This window comes from Corythoichthys intestinalis, chromosome 18 (assembly GCF_030265065.1).
Source record: "Corythoichthys intestinalis isolate RoL2023-P3 chromosome 18, ASM3026506v1, whole genome shotgun sequence".
NCBI lineage: Eukaryota > Metazoa > Chordata > Actinopteri > Syngnathiformes > Syngnathidae > Corythoichthys > Corythoichthys intestinalis.
Window position 1 is genome coordinate 26,873,411 of NC_080412.1, and position 12,526 is coordinate 26,885,936.

General features: G+C 39.4%; 1 protein-coding gene across 3 annotated transcripts in view; it reads left to right on the plus strand.

Moving 5' to 3' along the window:
* The window catches only part of tmem132e (transmembrane protein 132E), a 530,001-nt gene that overhangs the window by 499,821 nt on the left and 17,654 nt on the right, over positions 1 to 12,526 (plus strand). For all 3 annotated transcript variants that reach the window (XM_057820318.1, XM_057820319.1, XM_057820317.1), the window contains one exon: positions 10,222 to 10,501. In XM_057820318.1, coding sequence (XP_057676301.1) covers positions 10,222 to 10,501 — 280 coding nt within the window. The remainder of the gene's footprint in view (positions 1 to 10,221; positions 10,502 to 12,526) is intronic.

Genomic DNA, 12,526 nt, shown 5'->3' on the forward strand with positions numbered 1-12,526 from the left:
TTAGCCAAGAAATGGCAGGACAGGTACTCCAGTTCACCATTATATGAATATGAAAATAATACACCATTTGGACAACATTTTTATCTCAATGTCGTCCGATTCATTTGGACTGGATTGGACGTTTATAGCTGTCAAAGGCAGCCTGTGAGTTAACTTCTCTATTCCAGTCAGTGGCTGCGTTATCCCCAACTATAGAGTTTATCAACCTTACTGAAACTAAACCGGAGCCTGGGTGCTCTCGGTCTCTGACAGAGAAGCAGCGACTGCTGGGTCCTTGCCTGTCTCATACACAAATTTTTTTTCCGAGTCTTTTGAACAGGAGGAAATATCCCACTCAGTACGCGTGTCCGGGCGGCAGACGTATCCTGAATTTGTTCCGCGACTAGCGGCTGTCATAAAGTTATTAGGGAAAATCGTGTTTGAACATTTACGAATCGTGATCGAATCATCAGGTGTCAAATCTCGATGCATCTAATAATACTTTTTTTTTTTTTTTTTTTTTTTTTAAATCTAATAAGAAGAAATTCGATGGAAGTAATAATTCTACTCTTAGCCAAGAAATGGCAGGACACTATTTTTTTACAGGTACTCCAGTTCACAAGTATATGAATATGAAAATAATACACCATTTAGACAACATTTTTTATCTAAATGTCGTCCGATTCATTTGGACTGGATTGGACGTTTATAGCTGTCAACGGCAGCCTGTGAGTTAACTTCTCTGTTCCAGTCAGTGGCTGCGTTATCCCCGACTATAGAGTTTAATCGAATGAGACAGTATTCATCTAGCCGAGGAACAATATCAACCTTACTGAAACTAAACCGGAGCCTGAGTGCTTTCCGTCTCTGACAGAGAAGCAGCGCCTCAGTGTCTGTGCTTTTTTTCCCAACCTCTATCGAGTTTGGAACAGATGACTCTCGAGTGGTCCACTAAACTCACTTTATACCTGAGCATACAGTGGCCAGCCGTGTCCTCGGGGCTGTTGTTTGAATGGCACGAGACGTTACGCAAATCCGAGATGACAGCCAGGCGCGCACAGTAAATGGATTTAAAGGATGGGGGATTAAGATTTTAGTTGGAAATGGTAGAAAAGAATTAGGATTTTTTTGTGTAATTTGTACAGAGCACTCATTTAACTTGTAGTCTGGCATTATAGGCACCATCAATGGCACTGAAATATGAGCAATTACAGCCAGTAGTCCCAGTTTAAATGAATTGGATGTCTATTGCCATCAATTGTTAAATAGATAAATACTATGGAGGAAAAAATGTGTTACTTTTGGCTATAACAGTGTTTCATTGATTTTGATTTAATTAATTTAGAGTTTAGTAACCTTATATTAATTTATACATTCATTCATTCATTTATTTTCCGAGCCGTTTATCCTCATGAGAATCACGGGGGTGCTGGAGCCTATCCCAGCTAACTATGAGCAGTAAGCGGGTTACAGAGGGGCAAATAAGTATTTTGTCAACCACTAATTGTGCAAGTTCTCCCACTTAAAAATATTATGCTCCTTGGGTCAACACGCGTTTTTCCAAGCCGATGCATCCCATTAGCAATTGGCATTTGGCACCTTTCCTATTGACAAAGTGTCTTCTTTTTTTTTTTTTTTTTTTTTTTTCACCCGACTAACCCCCCACCCCTCCTCAGCCGTGCGTGAAGTTCGTGACGTCACCACGCTATGATGCGCTTCGACAAGTGCGACCGAATTCATTCAGTTCAAGGGAGTTAACAATGCAAAGCAACATGGAAGCCTCCTTCCCGTTTGTGTTCTCTGTTTTCATGCTTTTTACTGCCCGCAAAATGGTGGAAATGCAGCAAAGGATCAACACTGTGCTTGTGCTGAGGCAACGTAGGCGACGTGAATTTTGGTTTGAAATTGAAAGGAGTCGTGTACGTCACAGAAGGAGAAGAGCCTTTGTTTCATCTGTTATGGCTATTGCTAACGCTGCTACACCGAATGTTTGCCGTATGTGGATCCGGGCTAGAGCACATGGTTTTTGGTTTTTGTTATGACGCATCACGTACTAGCCTACGTCACCACGTAGATTAGGGTGTTGACTGTTGACCCGGGGTTTTGCTTTCACACTGCATGACGATCAGAGCCGAGGTGATTTTAACGCGAGGCGGGTCGCTGCACCTTTCGCACTGCCACCAAAAGCCGATTGTTAGTGGGCTGAAACGGGTTTTTTCGCCAGTGGGAAAGGGGTATTAGAGAGCCCTGTAAATGTCAACATGGGTAAACCTCAACCATGAGAGACAGAATATGAAAAAAAAAACAGAAAATCGCATAGTTTGATTTTTAAAGAATTTATTTGCAAATCATGGTGGAAAAAGAGTATTTGGTCAATACCAAAAGTTCATCTCAATATTTTGTTATGTACCCTTTGTTGGCAATAACAGAGGCCAAACATTTTCTGTAACTCTTCACAAGCTTTTCACACACCTTTGCTGGTATTTTGGCCCATTCCTCCATGCAGATCTCCTCTAGAGCAGTAATGTTTTGGGGCTGTCGTTGGGCAACACGGACTTTCAACTCCCGCCACAGATTTTCAATGGGGTTGAGAGCTTGAGGCTGGCTAGGCCACTCCAGGACCTTGAAATGCTTCTTGCGAAGCCTATCCTTTGTTGCCCTGGCTGTGTGTTTGGGATCATTGTCATGCTGAAAGACCCAGCCACGTCTCATCTTCAATGCCCTTGCTGATGGAAAGAGATTTTCACTCAAAATCTCTCGATACATGGCCCCATTCATTCTTTCCTTTACCCAGATCAGTCATCCTGGTCCCTTTGCAGAAAAACAGCCCCAAAGCATGATGTTTCCACCCCCATGTTCACAGTGGGTATGGTGTTCTTCAGATGCAAATCAGTATTGTTTATTCTCCAAACACAAGAACCTGTGTTTCTAATTTCTTCAGTTACTGTTCCAGTTTTTTCATTAATTGCTAGTCAGTCATGGTATTTGGTAACACTTTATTTGACACTAGCGTCATAAGACTGTCATAAGACCATCATAATTATGAAATGACACTGCCATGAGCATTAATCGATGCTTATGACAGATGTCATTTTGTGTCATCCAGCAAATTATTTCACCTTTGAATGGATGTAATGATCTGAGCTGGACATAAATGGAGTTTGTGACATAATTTGCCGGATGACAATGACATCTTTCATAAACATTCATTAATGCCCATGATAGTGCTATAATTACTGTATGACGGTCTTATGGCAGTCTTATGACGCCGCTGAGGGGAAAAAAGTAGCGGCTTATAGTTCGAAAATTACGGTGATATAAAAATACAATAATGGTAAATAATTAAAAATTAATACTGATGACATAATAATAGAGATGTCCGATCACGTCATTTTCAAAGTATCGGAATCGGCAAAAAAATATCGGCCATGCCTTTTTTTAATATATATATATATTTTAATTAAATCATTTTCTAATTGTATTTAACGTTACAGACATAATATGTTACACTCATCCAGAGTCTTTAGTTTAGGCTTACGGTAGAGTTATCAAAAATATTCCGATAACAGCGGCAATTAATTTATTAAAAAATGTGTCGCATTAAAATAATTAATGCAATGAATGTATGCTCATTCATTGTCGCGCTCAATCTGTAATGACGCCGTCTTACCTATATAGAGAGATAAAAGGCAGCGCCAAATGAGTAGAGGGAATTTTGGCAGCCTTTGGAGCCATATTTTAATTGGCTAAAGCCTTGAATCCCCCTCCCTATGATTAAAATATCATGGGAAGCAATGTGGGGAAGCAAGTTGGAAATTGATCCTTGTCTTAACACCTTAAGTTATTTCCCAACGCAGAGAAGATATAGCAATTGGTAGCATGACGCACAGCCATGGTTCCACTTCCCATTTACTGAAAGCTCAACAAATCCACTAGATGGCAATATTTAGTCACAATATACAAAGTCACAAGTCTTTCTATCCGTGGATCCCTCTCACAGAAAGAATGTTAATCATGTAAATGCCATTATTATTGTCATAATTAACAAATACAGTATGTATGTACTGTATGTTGAATGTATATATTCGTCCGAGTTTTATTCATTTTTTTCTTAATGCATTGCCAAAATGTATATGATCGGCAAACAATCGGATCGGGAAATATCGGGATCGGCAGATACTCAAACTAAAACGATCGAGATCGGATCGGGAGCAAAAAAAATGATCGGAACAACCCTACAAAATAATAATGCTAATATTATTTTTTTGGTAGTTTTTAATGGTCACTTTCTCTATAAAGGGTTGAACTGGAGAGTCGGACAGATTGCTGCCAACCCTCCCTGTCCAAATGGATTTGACGTCTATCATCATCAGTGGCAGACAATGAGTTTGGAATTAATTGACAAGGTTTTACAGAAAGTAGATGTCATGATATTATTAGAAAACCATACAAAAAAAGCTTAAACCTGCCAGTGGCATCATGAATGTCCACTGGGAATTTAGTGGAAGTTGTTAATATTTTAGTAAGAAATACAAAGTATGGCAGAAAATTGCTGATGAGATCCTTCCCAAAAAATGCACTTATGACAAACTATAAGAACATACTGTAGGTCTTTTTTATTTAAAAAATGTTTATTAATTATAAGTCATTAATAACATTATGAATGGTAATTGAAAATATAATAGGAAATTGTACAGCTACTATGGCATAAGATCACTAATATCATAATTTGTAATTATTTGATAGAAAAACCATACAAAAATACAGTATACTGTCGCTGAGATCACAAATCAAGTTGGAAATTGTACAAAATGATGACATCACCAATAGTGACGGAATGCTGTAGGAAAAGTCAGTGATGAGAGTGCGAGTGTGCCATTCTCCGTAAAAGCCACACTAACTAGTGACGTCTTTAAAGTGGGTATCCGCTGCCAAGTGCTGAGCTGAGCGCCACGCTCGGCGCGCGCACGCACCATCTGTTCTTAAGGGGCTGCGCTCCGTTTTCAATTTGTCATCATAACGGCGATGACACGCTCGGCACTCGTCCGCCATTGCGTTATCCCGTCTTGATGACGAGAGGGAGACCCAAAAAGTAATGTCTCAGTAGGGATTAAACGATAAACTGCTGCGTATTGGAGGCGAGCCCGGTTTGGGCAAAGTGGGGTTAAATGTGCCAGGTGCTTCGCACGTTCAGCCCAAACTGCCATCGCTGCAAGATGAGATGGCACAGCACAACTTTACAGGGTTCCTCCTCCTATTCCGCTTATGCTGTCATCACCCACCTTGTGACATGATTTTTCTACTTTTTCGACTAAATTCTATGTTCAATTCAAAGTTAAATTTGGACTTAGAACACACATTTTCCCACAGAATTTCCTAACCACTTACAATGTCAACAGCACTTTTATGCCACTTTTTTTGTGCTTTCTCTAAACTTTTAGTTTAAATTCTTTGAATTCTTCTCTCCAGGTTTCACGTAACCACAAACTTTATGTTAGGCATTTTTTGGTTACTTTTCTTATTAATATTCACGACTAATTATTTCATCAGGTAGTTGATGTTTTTTTCATTTACTGTATGTACCTTTCCTATTAAATCTGGTGACAATGCATGACTTTCGCCCAGAGGTGAGTAGTAACACGTTACATTTACTCCGCTACGGTACCTTTACTTGAGTGACTTTTTGAGAAAAATGTACTTCTCAGAGTAGTTTTATAAAGCCATACTTTTTACTTTTCTTGAGTAGATTTGTGAAGAACAAACGCTACTCTTACGCCACTACTTTGGGCTACGCTAGTCATTACATTTTTCCTCTTTATTCTACATGCATATGAGATTTTACTTTTTTGTTTGGCAAGAGATGATGCCAACAATGGCTCTACCAGTTTCACAAATGAGACACCACAACAATAGTCACATGACTCCGACACCAATCAGACTCAAGCTTGCCGTTCTATGATCACGCCGGCCTTTTCAATCACATGGCATCTTTAAAGCACCGTAAAAATTAAGTACCATGTCGGCCCGAATAAAAGACAGAGTTTTTTTGCATTGAAATAAGACTGAAAAAGTGGCGGTCGTCTTATATTCGGGGTCTAGACATTATACCCATTCACGACGCTAGATGGCGCCAGATATCTTTGAAGCGAATGCTGAACTTGACTCCCCTGAACAAAGCGAACCCCTGATGGTTAATGCAGTTATTAGAATTTTGTTGTTTTATCACAATAGATTGATTTATTTACATTTCAAAAACCAGAAGCCTATCATTTACAAAAGTGATTGCACTTTAGTTTACATATTTAAATGTTCAGATATTAAGATTTGAATGAGGCAAAATAACATGGTTTTTCTCTCAAATATATTGTTATAATCATTTGTTTCAGATGTACTGTAATTATTTTCTGTATAAAAAATTAATTTGGTGTTCAAAAAGCCTTTTTCAAACTTGAGTCTTGAAAAAGAAGGGGTTGTCTTATAATTAGGGCTGTCTTAAATTCGGGCCAATACGGTATTTGTCATAGTGTGCTGCCGACAACATGACTTGAAAGCGCGGATTTTAAACTCTCCCAGGTTTTACTTAGCACCGATTGCCCGTGGAAAACCGGAAATATAATCCTTTTAATTTCATAATAGGAAATGTTTTATCCACTACAGGGCACTCATGCTGGATGAATGATGCTTCGTTTATGTAACTTTTTTCTCTGTCAAAATCTAATTATTTATTTATTTATTTATTTACATTTCTTTGGCTTAATGTGGTTATTAAATAGGTTATAGTACAGTATAACAATAACAGCTCATTTTGATAACTTTGTTCTGTGAAAATTTGTTTTTAAAGTAAAAAAGGAAAAATATCAAACATCGTAAGCAGTTACTCATTATTTGAGTATTAATTTCATCAAATACTTATTTTTACTTGTACTTGAGTTCATTTTTTAGATGACTACTGTTTTATTTGAGAAATATTATTTTGAAGTAACGCTTATCTTACTTGAGCAATCTTTTTGGCTACTCCACCCACCTCCGCCTATGCCATACATTTTTATATCGTCTCCTATTAAAATCCTTGACTATATTTTAATGGCATCAGTGATTTTGTGGGATTCTGTTTTATAGATTATGGATTAACCAATTACAGAATTGGGTGGGAAATAGAACTAAAAAAACGAATGGCAAAAGGGATGTCATCAGCAAATTAATGCTTTACTATAAGTATGGCCCGACGTTGCTCGGGTTCGTGTAACCTGAACGCAATACAACCGAATGGCAGATAAAACATACCGTATTGGCCCGGATATAAGACGGCCCTGATTATAAGACGACCCCCTCTTTTTCAAGACTCAAGTTTGAAAAAAGACTTTTTGAACACCAAATTAATTTTTAAACAGAAAATAATTACAGTACATCTGAAACAAATGATTATAACAATATATTTGAGAGAAAAAGCATGTTATTTTGCTTCATTCAAATCTCAATATCTGATCATTTAAATATGTAAACTAAAGTGCAATCACATTCGTACATTAATGGCTTCTGGTTTTTGAAATGTAAATAAACCAATCTATTGTGATAAAAAAACAAACTTGCAATAACTGCATTAACCATCAAAGTGAAGTCCAACTGTAACTGTAGTCTTGAAACAAATCTGAATAAGGAAAAACCTTGCAATAAAATAATGCAAACTGGTTAAACTTGAGAGTAGCTGAGCTCTGTCATGACAGAACAACGCTTCAACGATATCTGGCGCCATCTAGCTTCGTGAATGAGTATAATATCTAGACCTTGAATATAAGGCGACCCCCACTTTTTCAGTCTTATTTCAATGCAAAAAACACAGTCTAATATTCGGGCCAATACGGTACTTTCCTTAGAGATGCAATGGATGTAATGTAGTAAAGGTAAAACGACACCATGAAAAGGTTAATGCGCAATCGCTTTTCCATCACTGTGTACAGTATTGTGGCTTGCGACGTGGAGAAGAATGAGACAGTTTTTATGTTTCACAATTGCTGCTCTTGTGCCCCACAAACCGCACAACTTCAAGAAACGTCTTTATTGAACAGGAAACACCACAGCATAACAATGGAAACCACCACTCTCAGTTGCCACAACTATCAATGAACCATTGCAGGCATAAAACATAATAAATAACAGTTGTTACAGTACGAATATCCAACCGAAAAGAATCCCAGTTAGTTATATTCAAGAAAATTTTACATTTATTTTTTTTAAATCCAGCGTCTTTTTGTGGAGTACTCAAAGCCACAACATATCATCACGGCACTTTTAAATTTGTACATGAAACCGTAAAGTTTGAAAGCCAACTGCGTCATTGCAATCACAAGAGACGCGTCTCGGGCCCTAAAGACGGTGCTGTCGCCCCCACAATCAGTGATTTTTTAATGCTAATTTTTGGAGTTTGGAATTAATTTTCTGCACTAAATAGAGGCTTACAGAGATCAAACCCATCTAAGAACACTACTAGGAACACAAAGTACAGCTGTGTAAAATTTTGTCAAAATCCGCCCAGACGCTTGGGATCCATGGGGAACAAACACACACACAAAGTTCCAGTTATATATAAGTTTGGATTTTCAACTAAACTCCATAGCTACTAATGATGCCGCTGCTAATTTAAGCCATTGTTTCTTTTGTATTCCTGTTAACTCGTTGTATTCCTGTTAACTGATGGCGATCGCTGCCAGCATAAGCGGAGTTTAACCCTAATGGCCAAAAAGTGTCATTGCATGTAATTGACTTTCCTATATATAGTTGTAAAGAATTAAAGGAAACAACAAAAATTATATGTACATTATATATTATAATGGGTCAAAATAATTTTTCGAACAGATCATGTGACTAGCACTTTAGACGGTCATTGCTTTGCATATTATTTAAAAAAAGAAAAAAATTAGGGGAGGGCAATTTTATTTTTCAAACGATTTTTACCTTTGTTTGAATTTTTGAATTTTTTTTTTTTTTTTTTTTTTTTTTTTTTTTAATTGATTGAAGCAACTTTTGGGGGGATTTAATGACTTAGACACCAATGTCCTACCCATAATATGGCCCTTACACAAAAAGGATTGCTAAAATCAAAGTAAACTTTTTTAATCAAAAATTAAATGCGTTCAAATGCAAATATTTGAGTCTCAAATATTTTTTCGCATTCAAAAACTTTTTTCTATGATTGAATTTTTTTTTTTTTTTTTTTTTGATTAAAGTGATTTTTCGTTTGAAAATATATTTTTTTTGTTTGAAGCAACTTATTTTTGGATTGAATAATAAAGACACAAATATCCTAGCCAAAATGTGGCCCAAACGCAAAACAACATTACTTCAATCAGTTGCTTCAATCAAAAAAAAAAAAGACTTCAATCCCCCCCAAAATTCAAAGAAAAATAGCTTTTAAAATGCATTTTTTTGAGTTTCAAATTTATTTTTGCATTCAAACACATTTTTTTTGATCGAATAATGAAGACACAAATCTACCTCCATATGGCTCCGCCCAGGGGATACAATTTTTGACTGGGGTAACTACATTGGCACGACACCGGCGGGCGTACCATATTCAATGGATGACGATCTTGGCAAAAAATATAGCTGTCCTAAGCAGCCTGATTTGGAATTCCCCTCTAGAATGATGGGAAACAAAAAACGCTCATTTTCAACTTATTGTTAAAAATATTCTTGTGTTGCCCCTCTGTCCCAAAAGTTAAACTCCACCTATGGCTGCCAGGTCCTTTCAGTTCAAAGGGGTTGGACGTCTATCGGCGTCAATAACAATGAATGCGTTCATACGCCGGTAGGTGCTTGTTTGGCTGAGCCCCATCTGCTCAACACGGCCGCATGGGTCGTGCAAGTTCTCGCTGCAGAACTTGACACGCTGCCACTTCCTTCTCCTTGACATTCACGAGACGCAGCAGAGCCATTGATTCGGGGAACGGGTCCAATTAGAAGTACTTGTGTTCCAGTGTTGCTTTGACATGATTCAAAGGAGACGCAGAAAGAAATACAATGCCTCTTTCAGTGTATGACGGTTCATGCTGTGGTCAGCGTTGGTGAACATGCAGATACTACATCTATCTTTTTGATAATACTAAATATCATTGAGTGAAATGGCAAGTTCAGAGTTGTAGTTTCAAGTCTTTGGATGTATTGGACATCTATCGACGCCAATGGCAGTCTCCGAGTTACTTATCGTTTGCAATAATATATTTTCATTTTGGTATCCTATCAAAGGAGCACGAGGGACAGCGAGGCGGACGAAGATGAGGACGACCGCCGGGTTAGCCGTGGCTGCACGCTGCAGTACCAGAGGGCACTGGTCAAAGTGCTGACGCAGTTCCACACCACGTCCAGTGAAGGCACTGACCAAGTCATCACCATGCTGGGGCCCGACTGGCGGGTAGATGTCACCGACCTGGTCCAGGACTCGCTCAAGGTGGCCGATCCGCGCGTCGCCGAGCTGGTGGACAGGACGGTTCTAGTGGGCCTGGAGCTAGGATCCACCGTCTTAAAGGTTAGACGATGTCTTTTTCACAGTCAATGTCAAAGATGCTTTCAGGTTTATTGCGACACCGGTGTCGTCATGTTGATTGACGACTGTTATTCTGACCGTTGCGAGCCTTCCACGCAATTAACCTCGATGTCAATGAGTCGCAGGCCCTCCGTAAAGCAGGCGTCACCAGTTACGATCGCTGCCGGGCTGATTTACCGACACGCGTCCGCGCTTTGAGGTGAGCAAGGAAAGTTAAGCAAAAGTTGGGATCATAGTGACGGATGGCGCTTTAACGCCGTCAGGGGCGAACGCTCCTGCCTGATGGATGGACACCAGAAACGGGCAGGAAAGATACAAGGTGCACATTCGTCATCCTAAACGAGTAATTGATCATTTGCAATCTGCCCGAGGCGCTGCCGAATCTGTCGGCAGATGCAGCTCACCCGCGTTGTGGGATCAATGGCGTGTTCACGCGGTGTGCGATCATCGGATTGGCGCGCAAACAACAGCCTGGAGATCAGTCCAGAATCCTGTTTGCGGTCTTATCCTGGAAGGAAAATTCAATGAAGGATCCAAACTGTCGTCAAAGACCTCTGGCCATGTTAGATTATACAGTAGTTTAACAGGAAAATAAATGGTGCTCTTGAATTTAAACAAGGCAAAAATATTGCTCTAAATTTTTTGTCAATAAAGTTGAATACAAATAAAATACAGTTTTAAATTAAAAAAAATTGAAAGAAGGTTTTATGATAACTTGGGTGCCATTGATAGACATCCAATCCATTTTGACTGTGCTTTTGACTGGATTGGACGTCTTTCGCCGTCAATGACAGCCAATGAGTTGAAAGGTTTATTCATAACATCAATGCTCATTTTCATGAGCCTCTCCATGGTAATTCACATAATGTGTTAGCATCAAGTTAGCGAACATTAAAATGCCAGTGACACGAAAAAGCATGTTTATTCCATAATACACGCGGTATTTTATGCTCCTGAATGAAATGGATCACTTGGATGTGCGATCAATAAATTTATTCAATTTTTTTAATCCCGCGCTATGAAAATGACAGACTTCCGGCTTCGGTCTTGCATTGAGGAAGAGTGCGCTGTGACGTGTACGGGAGGAGTCCTCTTCACTATACAGCCGTACTGTTGTATGAGAAGGACTAAGGATTCAGCTAATTTTGCGGATTAATTGATTTTTTCGCATCACGCCAGCCAAACGGCTGCAGAAAAACCTTGCTGTACTTGAGGGAGAGGCGTGTTAGCCTTTTTGGAGTTTCAAAAGGTTCCCATTCACCGGTGGATATTGGCCAAAACATTGGCGTGTTAACCATTTGGCAGCTACACACTCCTCCGACGTCGGCTTTTTGTCCGGCGGTCATTGTCCAGCTGCTTCCCCGCAAATGAGCCCTCTGCCCTCAGCAGGGGAACGATGAGCTCTAACTTGTTCGCTGCCGAGCGGGTTGCCGATCGGCAAAAACAATCGACAACCCAGTCGTCATGTGAAATGATCCGGGCTAGTTATGTGTGATTTTCCGCTTCGAAGACTTTGAAACATCACTCGGTGCGGGTTAGCATGTCGGCTAGCTGTCACGCCTCTTGGTTTGTTTACATTCTCTGAAGCCGGGGAAGGGAAATGACATAAGCCAGAATTAGGTGGCATAAAATATCGTTCGGGAGGTGCGACAGTAAAGGTGAAGTCGACAGTTTTGACCATTATGGAGTAATTTTGCCATTTCGTGTCGAATAAATGCATTTTTATTATTTCATATTCCATTTAGCGCAAGACTGTTATTTGTCATGACCATGCCATTTATTTAGCAATTGGGGAAAAATACTAGAAAAGAATATCCTGTAAAAATATTGGAGTAGAGAGACTGAAACAATGACATTTTGCGGCTCTCTTCGTCGTGTTTTCCACGTTCTGAATAATTCCCCCTCAATGGGCTGAATAGTAAAACCGATGAGCCCATTCTCCCGCTGGCGTCATCCACCTGTTGGGGACGCTAGAGCCCTATAATGGTAGGCGTGGCTAACCGGCAG